Source organism: Aureococcus anophagefferens, assembly GCF_000186865.1.
Source record: "Aureococcus anophagefferens unplaced genomic scaffold AURANscaffold_47, whole genome shotgun sequence".
Classification (NCBI taxonomy): Eukaryota; class Pelagophyceae; order Pelagomonadales; family Pelagomonadaceae; genus Aureococcus; species Aureococcus anophagefferens.
The window spans coordinates 48,705-62,454 of record NW_008705602.1 but is presented as its reverse complement, the minus strand read 5'-3'; the positions used below and the strand labels follow the sequence as shown (position 1 = coordinate 62,454).

The window sequence follows — 13,750 nt, the reverse complement described above, 5'->3', positions numbered from 1 at the left end:
CGCACATGAAAAAATAATTCGCAGCATTGTCCTCTCATTAGCTCTTATTGGGTTTGGCCAAGAGAATCTTGCTGAGCCAGTGATAGAGCAGCTCTGTCGAGATCGTGATGCAATCATTCGGTATGGGGGTATGTATGCGATCGGGTTAGCTTATGTTGGAACGGCGCACAATTCTGCAGTCCGGCGTCTCTTACACGTTGCTGTGTCTGATGTTTCAGATGATGTGCGCAGAGCTGCTGTCACGTGTCTTGGGTTGGTCTTGTTTCGCAGTCCGCGTAGAGTACCAACTCTGGTAACATTATTAGCGGAGAGCTTCAATCCTCATGTTCGCTACGGTGCATGCCTAGCCATAGGAATTTCGTGCGCTGGTACTGGAGATCCCGAGTCTCTGCTTTTATTGCAGCCAATGCTATCCGACCCTGTCGACTTCGTCCGGCAGGGTTGCTTGCTGTCGCTGTCTCTTATCCTGATGCAGCAGTCAGAATTTAACACGCCGTCAGTCAAATGGTTTCGCGAAAAGATAGCTAAAATGGTTAAAGACAAATATCCTTCCGCATTGACCAAACTTGGTGCCATTGTCGCTGCTGGGATCATAGATGCTGGTGGGCGGAATTGCTCTGTTTCTCTGTGCTCATCTGGTGGTTTCATTCGCCCAAGCGCGTGCATAGGTATTGCTCTTTGGACTCAACATTGGTATTGGTATCCAATGCTGCACTTCTTTTCCCTTGCGCTCACTCCGTCTGTGCTGGTTGGAGTGAATAAGGATTTCAGATTGCCCACGTCTTTTAGTGTATTTTGCGCATCCACGGCATCGAAGTACGCGTATCCATCCAAGATCAAAGAGAAAAAGGAAGCCAAGAGGGAGCGCGTTGTAACCGCAATCTTGTCAACAACTCTGAAGCAGCAAGCTAGAGACAGAATGAGAGACAGAGAAAAAGATCATCGTGATTCTTATCATTCAGATGCGCCGGACACCGTCAGACTAATAAGCTCGAAGAACACGCAGCTGAACGAAGGAAAAAGTGCGGAGGATGAATCACACAGCGAGAAACATCACTTTCTTCCCAACCCGTCTCGTATATTAGATGCTCAGCAAGCGCATTGTTCCTTCTTCTTTGATCAGCGTTACATCCCTGCAGTTGCCAAGGTAAGACCCACGGGTGTTGTCATGCTCAAAGACTGTCGGCCCTCAGAGTCTGACGTGACTGTCGCGATAAACACATTGTCCCTAGAGTCCCTTGGGTGCGCGGAAGCAGACCTGCCCTTGCCCTTTTCTTGGCCAAATTAGTGTTTGCAAAACTGAAACAGAGTTCCTATTGCCAAGTCAACTAAATTAGTCATGACCCTACCGGACGAGAGAACACGCTAGATCTCAAGTTTGCGGCTCGAGCGAGAATTGGAACGGCTCTTGAATCAAGTCGCTGGTTGCATGCCCCGGGTGCGCGGCCATATGCGTGGTTTTAGCGGCAAAAATGTTGCCTGTCAAATTTCCAACTGACGCAACATTGTCGGGGATGTATGTGGGTTCATGTTCGCTCGCTTGACGCCAGCAAGTATCGGCCTCGCCGGACCCAGCCCGCGGGGAATTCGACGTGCTCTAGTTCGGGCCCCGCCTGCGCCCGCGTGAAGCCCCCAGCCGCCAGCAGTGTAAAAAGCAGAACTTTTCAGGTGCCAGCCGCGCCGTGGGGACTATTTGCGTTGAGCTAGCCGCGCCGGGATATTAGTCGGGCCGAGTGCGAACGCGGGAAATTCGACGCGTTCTAGTTTGGGGCCCGCCCGCGCCCCCCGGCGCCTGAATAAAGCCCCCAGCCGCCGACCCAGAATTATCGGGGACGTCGTGGGTTCCCTCAGGGCCTGGGGTCCCGTTCGACGCAAGGGGGGTCCTGCCGCCGGCGGCGGCCGCGGGGCCGCGGGGCCTCAGGGGCAGCACGAGTATGTTCTGTGACATGCCACGTACGTCGGAGCTCTTACGTACACCCTAAGGGCCTCCGTAGGTCTTAGGTAATTCCGGTAATGCTCGGCCCTAGGAACTCCACTCAGCCTAAGATTGTAAATTTAAGGTAATCTCGGCGAGCTCTTGAGATCCAGCTAAAAAAATACTAAGTAACATCCCTAGTCCGGGGGTCGGGCGACCGGCTAGAGTTCACTGGGCATGGTTTTCTGGTAATCTCGACGGTAATGGAAGCCCAACCGGGCGGCGGGAGGGTTATAAGGTTGGTCGCGGAAGGGCTCGACCCCATCTCCCTGCCAGGCCTTGAATTCGTCAGCCCTGATCAGCTTTTGGGCGCTGTATCTAGATCCATTGGGCTCAGTCAGTGCCCCGATCAACGTACATCTAGGTGCACCCATAGGAAATTAATTAATAAAGATCAATCATCGAATTCCGGCCGGCGGAGCCAGAGTCATTAGTCGTCCATAGAGGCTGTACGTCGACCGCGCGCGCGGGCGCGGTGTCGCGGCGGTCCGCGGGCTGAAATCACGGCCAAAATTGGGTTATGGTCGTATCAAAGCAAGTTTGATGATATTCGCGCGTTAATTGCACGTTTGCGATGGCTTTTTGCGCGCGGTCGCTGGTTCGGGTCGCGAAATCGCAAGATTTAACTTCAACAAAAGTGCTGAAGTTCAACAAAAATGTTGACTTTTAAATCCAGGCTATCAGAATCTGAGTTTTGATCGGTGCACTGGGCTCAGTAACGCGCAGCTCGCACTGTGGGACGCCGTCCAGGGGGCCTATGTGGCTTTGGAGGAGTGGTCAGGGAGGCTCCCCGACACTGTCGATGTCAAAATAATCTCAGGTTCATTCTCGTCGTCGTGGTCCTCGGTTTCAAACGCCCGATTGTCGGAGCACCGGGATAAGCCGGGGACCCTATGCAGCTACTGGTAGGACTCTGTGGTCGCCGGATCGTGTCCAATGGACGCCATTCCTATTTTGGGCAACTCCCCATAGGACGACTGGCAAGTCCCAGGCAAAACCCCGCGCAAAACGAGCGCTGTGGCGACCGTGGTCGAAGTTACGTTGAACCCTAGCTATCCTTGTGTATGCTAGTAGCAGCAGACATCGGCCGTCGATCCGTGAGCCGAGATGTCGGATGGCCTCGAAGAAACTAGCGGACTCTCTCTCTCATCTATGGTCAAAGAAATTCAAGGTCTGAAGGATAAGTTTAAGCGCGAGGATGCCGACTGTCGTGCGTTTTAACCCAACCATTCACCTGACTTTGATTTCAGCTTCGCCGTTTGCCGATCTTGAAAAAGCCACAGTGTTACAAGAATGCCGAGTATTCTCAGATGCAAAAGTCGTGACAGAATCTCCAAGGAAGTGCTCGCAGCTTATCACCAAACTTCTGCACATTGTGACTCAAGGTGATGCCATGTCGTCATCGGAAGTGACTGAGGTCTTCTTTGGTGTAACAAAACTCTTCCAATCAACTGATGCATCGCTTCGAAGAATGGTGTACTTTTTTATCAAAGAGGTTGTCATTTCTGCTGGGATCTTGCATAAATTTGCACGTGGCTTACTCAAATAGGTCGCAGAAACATGCAACCCTGATGACGTCATTATTGTAACCTCCTCGCTCACCAAAGATATGAACTCGAACGAAGATTTGTTTCGAGCAAACTCGATTCGGGTACTTGCAAAGATGTTAGTTTTGACACTGTTACCCACAACCTACAAGCCATCAAACTCAGGATTGATGCTACAATGCTTGGTGCAATCGAGCGATATGTGAAGCAGGCAATCGTAGACAAGAACGCGATGGTATCGTCGTCTGCTTTAGTGGCCGGTGAACAACTGCGTTCTAGACTTCGTGTGCTTTGTTACTTTGACAATATGTAGGCGCGCACCTGATTAGGGGGTCCCCGGATGTCGTCCGGAGGTGGGTCAACGAAGTGCAGGAGGCTTTGCACTCTCCGTCAGAAATGGTACAATTCCATGCATTGTCATTGTTGTATGAAATCAAGCAGCATGACCGCCTTGCAATTTCCAAAATGGTTGCACAGCTGACCCGTGGTGCAATTTCCAGCCCAATGGCAACATGCTTGCTCATCCGATACATAACCGCAATCTTAAAAGGCAGCGATGTAGACATGCTCGCCAGCGCAACTGGTCGCGCTGCTTATCAATTTCTCGAACTATCACTTCGCCATCGCTCAGAAGCAGTGATTTATGAAGCAGCCAAAGCTATTGTTTCACTACCAGGTGTGGAAGAGCGCGACCTCGGCCCAGCTGTAGCAGTATTGCAGCTGTTTCTGTCTTCGCCAAAAGCTACTCTTCGACTTGCAGCGATGCGGGCATTATGTGATATAGCAATAGCAAAGCCAGCAGCGGTCATCAAATGCAATGACGATATGGAGTCTCTTATCTCCGACAGCAACCGCTCAATCGCAACATTTGCAATAACAACCTTACTTAAGACAGGCTCTGAGTCCTCTGTCGATCGCCTGATGAAGCAAATATCATCATTCATGAACGAAATTGCCGATGAGTTCAAAATTGTCGTAGTTACAGCAATTCGTGAGCTTTGCCTCAAGTACCCTCTCAAGCATCGCGTGCTTGTCGGTTTTCTCGCTAATTTTTTGCGGGAAGAAGGTGGTTTTGATTTCAAAAAGGCCATAGTCGATGCTATTGTTGCCCTCATGTGTGCAATTCCTGAAACCAAGGAGTCATCACTACTTCATCTCTGTGAATTCATTGAAGACTGTGAGTTCACTGCGCTCTCAACACAGATTCTCCACCTCGTTGGTTCCCTTGGCCCAACCGCAGCTGCACCCGCACGATACATACGATTCGTCTACAACAGGGTTATTCTGGAGAACGCAGTTGTGAGAGCAGCGGCTGTGACGGCGCTCACCAAATTTGCAGCGCAGCTCCCGACGCTACGGGCCTCGGTATCAGTGCTGTTGCGCCGTTCTCTGCGCGATGAAGATGACGAAGTCCGCGATCGTGCAACACTTGCTCTTCGCCTTCTGGGTGACGATCTTGTTGCTGTACTCTCCACAACCGCAAATGATAATTCTTCAGCTGAAATCATGGACTGCAATAATTTTGCTTCGCATAAATGCTCACCACAGAATACTACAGAAGTCAACTTGTTGCTTGAACCGTTTTCCATGTCATTTTCCCGGCTTGGATGCGCCTTAAATAAATTTAATGTGGCACACGGTCTCGAGGAAGAAGGGCTAGCATTGAATATGACAACTTTACCCGTCGTCGACGATATGGGTCCTGCAGCTTCAGCCCAGGTCAGGGTTTTAAAATGTCCTTGCTGATACAATTTTCTCGTAGAGTGCAAGCACTGCTATACATACGTCTAGCCCAGCAACAGAGGACGTTGCTACCGAGCTATACAAGATGCCTGAATTTGCTACACTCGGCAAAGTGTTTCGGTCAACATCACCAATAGAGTTGACCGAGTCTGAGACTGAGTATGTTGTCTCAGTTGTCAAGCATATAATGGATAATGACCATGTCATTCTTGAGTTTCTTATCACTAACACCATTGCCGATCAACTTCTGGTCGATGCACGTGATGTTTGGAGTGTTTCATTTGCCCATTGGTTTATTTGAACATGGCATGTCAGGTATTACTCTCGAATCCACCGACGACGACAACGTTTACACCATTGTGCAGTCCATCAGTGCTGCCAAGCTTCGATGCGGTATTCCCTAAATTTAGTGTGTGAAGGTCTACCAACAAAATCTGTGACAGGTGTGACGACCCGATCTTGGCTGGTGCTGCGTCGGAACACTAGTGAGAGTAATATTTTTGCCGCTCAATTTGTAGCCGAACTAAAATTCCGTGTTCTTGAAATCGACCCAAATACTGCAGAAATTGAAGGTGATGAAGATGGATTTGCAGAAGAGTATCCTTTAGAAGACGTTGAGATTTCCACTAATGATTTTATGGGCAAGGTGTGTTTCTCTACGGCTAGGATTAGTGTTGACTGGCTCTTCAGGCACGGGTCGCTGATACTGATTTCCGTAGCGCATGGGAATCTCTTGACAGAGATGGAGAAGTACTAGAAAAATTTAGCTTGCAGTTCAAAGACCTAGAAAGTGCCGTCACCGCTGTTACAGCGTGCCTTGGAATGCAGTGCGTCGTGATCAGTCAATCTAGCATCCTGAAATTATAACTCACTTAGGCCAGAAGACAATTCTCAAACCATTACTGATAGAACAAAAGCGGGAGTACCCCATAGCCTTCATCTCTCTGGAATATTTTGGGTGGACGTTCGCGTCTTGGTCCGGGCCCAGCTCCTACTTGACGAAAAAGCGGGCTGTGTGCTAAAAATGGCGGTGCGATCACCCGTTCTACAAATCTCGCAGATAGTTGCCGATTGCATCAAATAGCTTCCCACATGGGGTAAAGACTTGCCGCTCGAGACCTTCCTATGGCGGCCCAAAGGAAATCGGGGGAGGCTTAATCGCGACCATCGCGCCTTCACTCGGACACAGGAAATTTATTCCGCCCCCCTCGCATATGGCTTTTCTGCTCAAAAAGCAAGGCGCTTTGCGCCTGGACGCAGCAATGCTGGTGATTCCCCGCGGGGGAATGTTGATAACTTCGGGTATTGGTTTGGTGTCGGCTGTGAGCTGGACGTGGGAAACCCGGACATCGGTATCCCCCCCCCCCCGCCTTGGCATGAGAAACCATCCGGACTCAGCCCGCGATTTGACGCCCCCTGGACGCCCCCGAACGCACCCCGAACGCGGGAAATTCGACGCTTTCCAGTTCGGGCCCCACCCGCACCCCCGGCGCCTGAGTAATGCCCCCAGCCGCGCTCCCCAGCCGCCGACCCAAAATTATCGGGGGCGTTTCGGGTTCCCTGTGGCCCCGTCTGGACACGAGAAACCCAACGAAGCTGAGTTTGCGACTTGCCCCCCTCCTTAGTCGCCCTTAAGAGCCCCGGGTCTAGCGCCCGGGTCTGGCGCCATCTTTGTCCACTGTGGCAGGGAGCCCGTAGGGTCCGTGGGGCGGCGGCGGCCCGGGGTGCGGAGCGGGGTCGAGTGGGGCCTCTTCCGGGCCGCCGCGCGGCCGGTCGCGTCGGCCCATACTGAGCCTACTGACTCGGAGTCGACCCAGTCTCAGTCAAAAGCTGGTTCATGGTTTGCATGGCATTGCCAATCATTTGTAAAGGTCGATCTGCTAAGGCTGGTGACTGATTTCTTGCGGCGTCACGCTCAGCCTTAAGTCTAGCTTCTACAGCCGCTGCTGCTTCTGCTCTGGCTGCTTCTTCTCTTTCAGTTGCTGCAAGAGGATCTGCCATAGCTTGATCATCTCTTAGCTTCTGAGCCGCTTCTTCAGCTAGATGGGCCAACTGGAGGAGTTAAAGAGTACTGTTGATGACATTTCTAGCAAAGTGCGCCGTCATGATACGATTCTCAGTAGTCGTGGTGCCACTGGCAGCCGGGTTAGAGACCGGAGTTTTGAATCGGCGGAGTTGAGATCCAGGCGCGGCCCGTCGGCCTTCATTCTGGCATCTTTAATTGAATGGAGCTCAGCCCCCCTTTGAGGGAGGAGTTTACCCTGCTTCCTTTAGCTTCAGGCTAGTGGGAGATACGAAAGGCCAAGTGGACGGAAATATGGACCACACGATGTCCATAAGTGCAGCTTCAGCGGGATGTTGAACTGAAAAATACCGAGGCACGCAGCGTATATCCAATGGACGGCGTTGGTTGTGAGCTTGTTTGAGCTCTAGAGCCCAAACGAGTCGATTCTCAGCACTAGTCTTGTATGTGGTTGAGCCTTTGCAGCGAAACAATTAGGTGTGTAAAGCTCCCGACTAGTATTCTCTGACTTTGTGATCACTGCCTGAATTTTACGCTATGACGTCTTTTTCTAACGAGGCGCCAGTGCTGGAGTCGGCCTGTGATCGCGTGAGCGTAGGGCTGCGCATCCGACCGCTGAATTCGATAGAACTGGAATCAAAATCAGTGGCTGTCATGGTCGAGGAAGCTGGTTTGAAGGTTGTGCAGCTTAATGATGTGGGGAAAGATCGAATGTCTGAGCACAGCTACGATGCCGTGTTTGGACCGGCGGTGAGTACAGCACGTGTCTACCAATCGATTGCTTCACCGCTTGTACAAAACACTCTCGACGGCTACAACTCTACGATATTTGCATATGGTCAAACTTCTTCGGGGAAAACGCACACAATGGTTGGTAGCGATGCCGACCCAGGTGTACTGAAACTTTCTATGAAAGAAATATTTGGTAAGATACGTAAATATTGACTTCTCGCAACTCACACTACTTTAGGCAACCTTGAATCCAAGATTGCATCGAACGAGAGCCTTGTGCGAGTATCATACCTTGAACTCTACAATGAAGAGATTCGTGACCTCTTGCGCCCAAGGGAAGGAACGAAACACCAAATTACAGAAGATCCGACGCGTGGCCCTGTGGTGAATGACCTGCACGAAGAGGTGGTTACTTCAGAGTCCGAGCTTGACACTGTGCTCGCAATCGGCGAAAAGCACCGCTCGTACGGAGAGACGGCTATGAACTCGACATCTTCACGCTCTCATGTTATTTTTCGTGTCATCATCGAGTCTGGTGGCGCCACGGCACCGATGCACCGAGCTGGTCTCAAGTTAGCCGCGTCAGGCCCGGTCAGGCGAGGAAGCAGGGTCGTTGCTGAATCTAACACATACAAGTCGGGTAGCCAAGCATCTGGCATTGCACTCGCGGTGCTCAACCTTGTTGACTTAGCAGGTTCTGAACGTCAACAGAAGACAGGCGCGACAGGATCTCGACTCAAGGAGGGCAACATGATCAACAAGTCGTTACTTGCGCTGGGAACAGTGATCTCGACGCTTGCGGCTAATTCCGCTGCATCGGCCAAGGGGAAGGCCATCAAACACATCCCGTACCGCGATTCTAAGCTGACGCGGCTCCTGCAGGGGTCGTTAGGTGGTAATGCGCGGACTTGCATGCTTGCTGCTATTTCACCCGCCTCAAGGAATCGTGAAGAGACACAGTCAACACTCCGGTATGCATCTCGCGCAAAAAGAATTGTCAACACACCCACACAAGTCGTAATTGACAGCAAAGATTCCATGCTTGCTTCGCTGAAGAAGGAGATAAGCGCACTGAAAGAACAGCTGGCAGCGGAAGAGAAGCAATCCTCCGTTGTTGCCGAACTTACTCAGGAGAACGAAGCCGCCGCCTCAGAGATGGAGCAGGCACGAGCCCAGGCCGACCAGATGCAAGCTCTTCTCCAAATGACCGTGTCTGCCACTAAAGCTGCTCAGAAGGTTGGCGAGTATGCAACTTCGCACAAGCTCCAGCGCAATATGAAAGCAGTCGCGGTTGGCCGACGACGTCTCCAGTCAGTGCGCAAGCTGGTGTAATCATCTGTCCGGGAGCTTTCGTTAAGTGCTTTGTGACACACTAGGTGATGATCGAGAACAGGCAACTTATTACCTCAGCAATTGCGGAGAAGATGACAAAAAGAGCCAAGTTTGTGCTAGAACCGCAGAACTACCTCGAAATACAAGAGGCTAACGAGGAAAATGAGGATGGTTACACCGGCGATGAAGGGAGCCAAGCAGCGTCGCCGCCGAAGAGGGTCATGTCTCAAAGCCGCGGTGTCTATTACACGAGCAATTCTCCAGGAAGGAATAGTTTTGGACCCAACTCAATTTCTGCTTGCCAGGTTTGCAGAGTCAGAAACATCCCGCCATATCTCGGCCCTGACTGCAATTGGTGAAGACGAAGATGACGATGACGACGAAGATGACGAGGAAGCTGAAGAAGATTTTTTCGACACGTCCATTGAAACACTAACTGCGCGTACAACCACTCGATTGCGTGCTGCATCTGACCGGCACGTGGCTCTGAAGGCGGAGCGTGATGACCTGACTGAACGTAAGACGCTCGTTGAGGAGGAGCTACGCGCGGTCGAAGCCGAGTCGGAGGGTGTTTCGAAGGAGTTGGAAAAACTACGTGAACGTGCAGATCGAGCCTCTCGAAGGGCAAAAAAAGACTCTATACGTCGGCCCAAACTTGAGGAGGTTGCGAACTTGGCAGCTAAGGAAGCCGCGGAACTTCTCGCAGCCCGCGATGATGCCGAAAAGGAGCGTAACATGCAGCTAGCAGCCAAAGCCAGGGCAGAAAGCGACCTCAAGCTGCTCCGTATCCGCGTGACAACGGCAGAACAAGAGATCACGGAACGCAAGTTACAGCTGGTCAATGCGCAAGATGAGGCCGTTGGCTTGCGTGTGCAAGCCAAGGCGGCAGAGGAGATGTCTGGTCGGCGTATTGAGATCGATTTACCAGCAGCGCAGGTCGCACACAATGATCTGAGGGAAGAAAGGGACAAGCTCAAGTCGAGGGTCGAATTTGAGCAGCGTGCCACCATAGATGCAGCGTCAGATGTTGAGGCGCTGGAACGGATCCTGTTTTCGACACGTGGCGAGGTCGAGACACAGCGGGTTCAGTCTGTCTATGCTGTTGATGAACTGAGCGCTGCGGACGAGGCGACTCGGAATGCGACAGCTCAATGCGACCGGCACGAAGCGGCAGCCGCGTTTGCGCTAGCGCATCAGGCCCTTGAGTCGCGCGATGCAATCCACATTGAAGAGAATCTGGCTAAACGGCAGCTGGCGACAACAGAGCAAGTTCATGCTCTTGAGCGCAACGCTGAAGAGCTTGCCATCGTTCTAGAAGTAGTGCGCGCCCGGGCTCGTGAGAAGTGCTTGACGGCAGCTCTTGCCGTAGACCGAGCCTGCGCTTCGCCCAGGATCGTCTCGGAGCTGAGAGTGCGGCGTTTGATGCTGCAAAGGCATCTATCCAGATTCAAAGTGAGCGCGCGGCACACGAGAGTACACGTCTGGACGTGGAGTGGCAAGAAAAGCAGGTCTTGACCGAGAGCCTAGAGACAACTATCGATCGTGAGCACAGATGTGCTGAAAGACTGCGTGGGCGCGTGGGTAGCGAATTGGTCTGTCAGCATGACTCGCTTGAAGGACCACAAAGCAAACTAGATGATGCACGCAGCGAGGCGGCGCACATGTCTACGCTTTCTAACCATGCGTCTGTGTTGCTCGCAGCAGCAGCCGACAGACTCTCCGCAGCAGAGGCAGATGCAGATAGATGTGCAGATGCCGCCGATGCAGCGTGCTGTGCCGACTTGGCTATCGTACGACACTGTGATCTGACGAGAGATGAGCTTGTCGCATCATCTTCGGGAGGTGCCGCAGTGAAGGAATTAGCAATGCAGACAAATTGTCACGAGACGACGCTACGTGACTCGCTCGCTACCCTTGAGCTTCGTGTATTCGCTGCTGAGGAAGATGCAACGCATGCTTCGAGCGCCACCACCCAGGTCGAAATGGAACTCACTGAAACTCGTGCCAAACATAATTTCCAGTGTGGCAGCTACTCGGGTATGGGCGAGAGAGCACCTTTGGAAAATCCACTTGTAAGCAGCGCCAAGGAACTGGCGCAGGACCGTGAGGAAGGCCTTGCAGCCGTGACAAAGCAACTTCTTGATGCGCAACGCGCATGCAAGCTTGCAAGTGTCAAGGTAGCACGCCTCAACGTTGAACGCGATCGTGATGCTGCATTGCGCGCAATGAGCAATGCGGAACGAACACGCTTCCAGCGCGCTATGGATGCGTTGGCAATGGAGCAGCTGACGATGCTCCTGGCTAGCGATGCCATAGCTACTGTGCAACTCGCAGCCGAAGATAGTCAAGCTCGGCTCGATTTACAAAGCGAACAAGGTCGTGATCTCGATAATATTCAGGCGATGCTGTATGATGAACAACTAGCTGCACAGGCCGCATGCGCTGCTCAGGGCGACCTAGTGAACTCACTTGATCAATGCGTGGCCCCGGAGGCGGCGGCAACAGCTTCCATCGTCGGCCAACTCGGTCACGCAATGCGCACTACCAGTGATATTTCTGGTGCCCTTCGTGATGCGCGCCGCGAAGAGGCGAAGACCCGTATCGAGCGGGATGAGGCAGTGGCACGCGTGTCAAATAAAGCGTCCCGATCTGCCGCCACTTCCGTTAAGGTGCGCGATGTTATTGCGAGGCGTGCACTCCTCAATGCTGAATTAGACGTAATGCGAGATTCTTTGATAATTGCTCAAGCGAAGCTTGGAGCACGCGACCGACGAGATCGTGAGAATAAATGGGTCACGCGCCTCTGGCAGCAAGCTGCTCAGCTCTTTGAAGGCGAGAATGGTTTGTGCAATATTGATCAAATCCTGCCTGATAGTGATCTAAAGGACGAAGCTCGTACTTATCATGTTTTGGATGATAGGCGCAGTGCCGCTTCGATAGAAAATTATGACAGCGAACATCTAAGGGAAATACCCAATTTTGGTGCTAGTCATCAATTGCCGGAGGCGATGGCAAGGATAGTGAGGGGAGCGGCCTGCAATCTGCGTGCTGAATTGAATAACGAAGAGAATCGGCGTCGGAAACTAGCGATTGAGGTCGAAACACTTAGGCAAGAGACGTTGCGCCGCAAGCAGCTACGGACGGCATTGTTGCGTTCTGAAGCTGATCGCAATATGGCGCTTGCTGATCTTGATGTGGTGATAAAACACGTGTCCATTGTAGAGAATTGTGAAGCAGCGCTCAGAGAGGTAGTTTCGTCTTCTGCAGAACATGCCACCTCGGCTCTTTCTAAAACTGCTGTCGCACTTGGCAGCGCAGAAGTGCTGCGAGCCTCGTTGCTTGCTGCGCACGGCCAGGTTGAGCGTGCCGCAGCAGAGGCGGAAAGGATGCGCGCGGCAAGCCTTGCGACAGAGGACAACGCTGCGCAAGCGAACACAACCCTCGATCAGAAACGCGTTCTAGCAACACACGTAGCAAGCAAGGAAGCGTGTGGTGCAGTTGTTCGCTCTTCTATAGAAACTGCACGCATGATTGTCAGCAAGGCGGCAGTTGGAGCAAATGCCGAGCGTGATAGTCTTACTCACCGTGCAAAAAAGGAGCTCGAAGCGCGAGATAAAGCTGGAGCAGTTAACGTGACACACGCATATTTTCTGGAGAGCATTCGACGCGAAAGGCGCGACAGCCTCGCCAAACATGTCGCGGCATTAGAGCGACTTCACATACAGCATGGGTGCGCTGATGAGGAAACAACCAAGGTTCGTGAAGCAGTCACAGAGGCTGCTCGCGTGGCAAGACACCACGACACTCGTTTCCGGGATGGTCTCCTCCTCTCCGCTTGTACTAGTGATAGTATTGTTGCCTCCACCTCTACTCACCTCCGCCATAATACTAATGCCGCTGAGATCAAAGCAAAACAAGCACTAAAATTACGCAAGAGAATAACAGAAGCGATTCGACAGAAAAAGAAATCGGCTGACACTGTCGTACAATTGCATGCCAAGTTCAGTGCCGACGTCGACATGATGCGAGCCAAGGTTATCGCACTAAGAGATGAGCTTGCAGTCTACCAAAAGCTTGCAGTCTATCACTCGGGGTACCTGGACTTGAGAAACCCAACAGAACTCAGCTCGCAACTCGGCGCCTCCCCTAGGCGCGCTTAAGTGCCTCATGCCTGGCGCTATCTACCGGTGCGAAGCGGGAACAAATAATGAGCAACCAACATCTTAACTAGGGTTACATACTCCCTTGATACTCTCCTCCCTTCCCGTCTTCGTACATTATAATAACCTCGCTGACAGTTTATCTGTGCGTGCTTGAGTCTACGAGAGTAGCCCCCTTCTTAAGCCGGTTCTAGCACCCACTTAAACTGCCCTTAGCCTGCTGGTTATGGGCCCACCA

General features: G+C 52.1%; 3 protein-coding genes across 3 annotated transcripts; all 3 read left to right on the top strand.

Moving 5' to 3' along the window:
- Window positions 1–4: 4 nt before the first annotated feature.
- Window positions 5–1,666, top strand: AURANDRAFT_39225 (hypothetical protein; the record flags this gene model as incomplete). The annotated part of the gene is made up of 1 exon (XM_009043272.1): window positions 5–1,666. One exon carries the CDS (start codon window positions 131–133, stop codon window positions 1,286–1,288), a length of 1,158 nt encoding a protein of 385 aa, XP_009041520.1.
- Window positions 1,667–3,067: 1,401 nt separating this feature from the next.
- AURANDRAFT_39222 (hypothetical protein) lies at window positions 3,068–6,780 on the top strand (the record flags this gene model as incomplete). Its single annotated transcript, XM_009043273.1, has 11 exons — window positions 3,068–3,185; window positions 3,226–3,470; window positions 3,525–3,640; window positions 3,688–3,782; window positions 3,836–4,986; window positions 5,071–5,241; window positions 5,285–5,525; window positions 5,581–5,658; window positions 5,709–5,911; window positions 5,956–6,092; window positions 6,142–6,780. The coding sequence occupies 11 exons, from the start codon at window positions 3,083–3,085 to the stop codon at window positions 6,347–6,349; spliced, it is 2,748 nt and encodes a 915-aa protein (XP_009041521.1).
- Window positions 6,781–8,017: 1,237 nt separating this feature from the next.
- AURANDRAFT_2330 (hypothetical protein) lies at window positions 8,018–9,190 on the top strand (the record flags this gene model as incomplete). Its single annotated transcript, XM_009043255.1, has 3 exons — window positions 8,018–8,213; window positions 8,259–8,555; window positions 8,622–9,190. Coding segments are annotated over 3 exons (1,062 nt in total), but the record flags the coding sequence as incomplete, so codon positions are not given.
- Window positions 9,191–13,750: the final 4,560 nt, after the last annotated feature.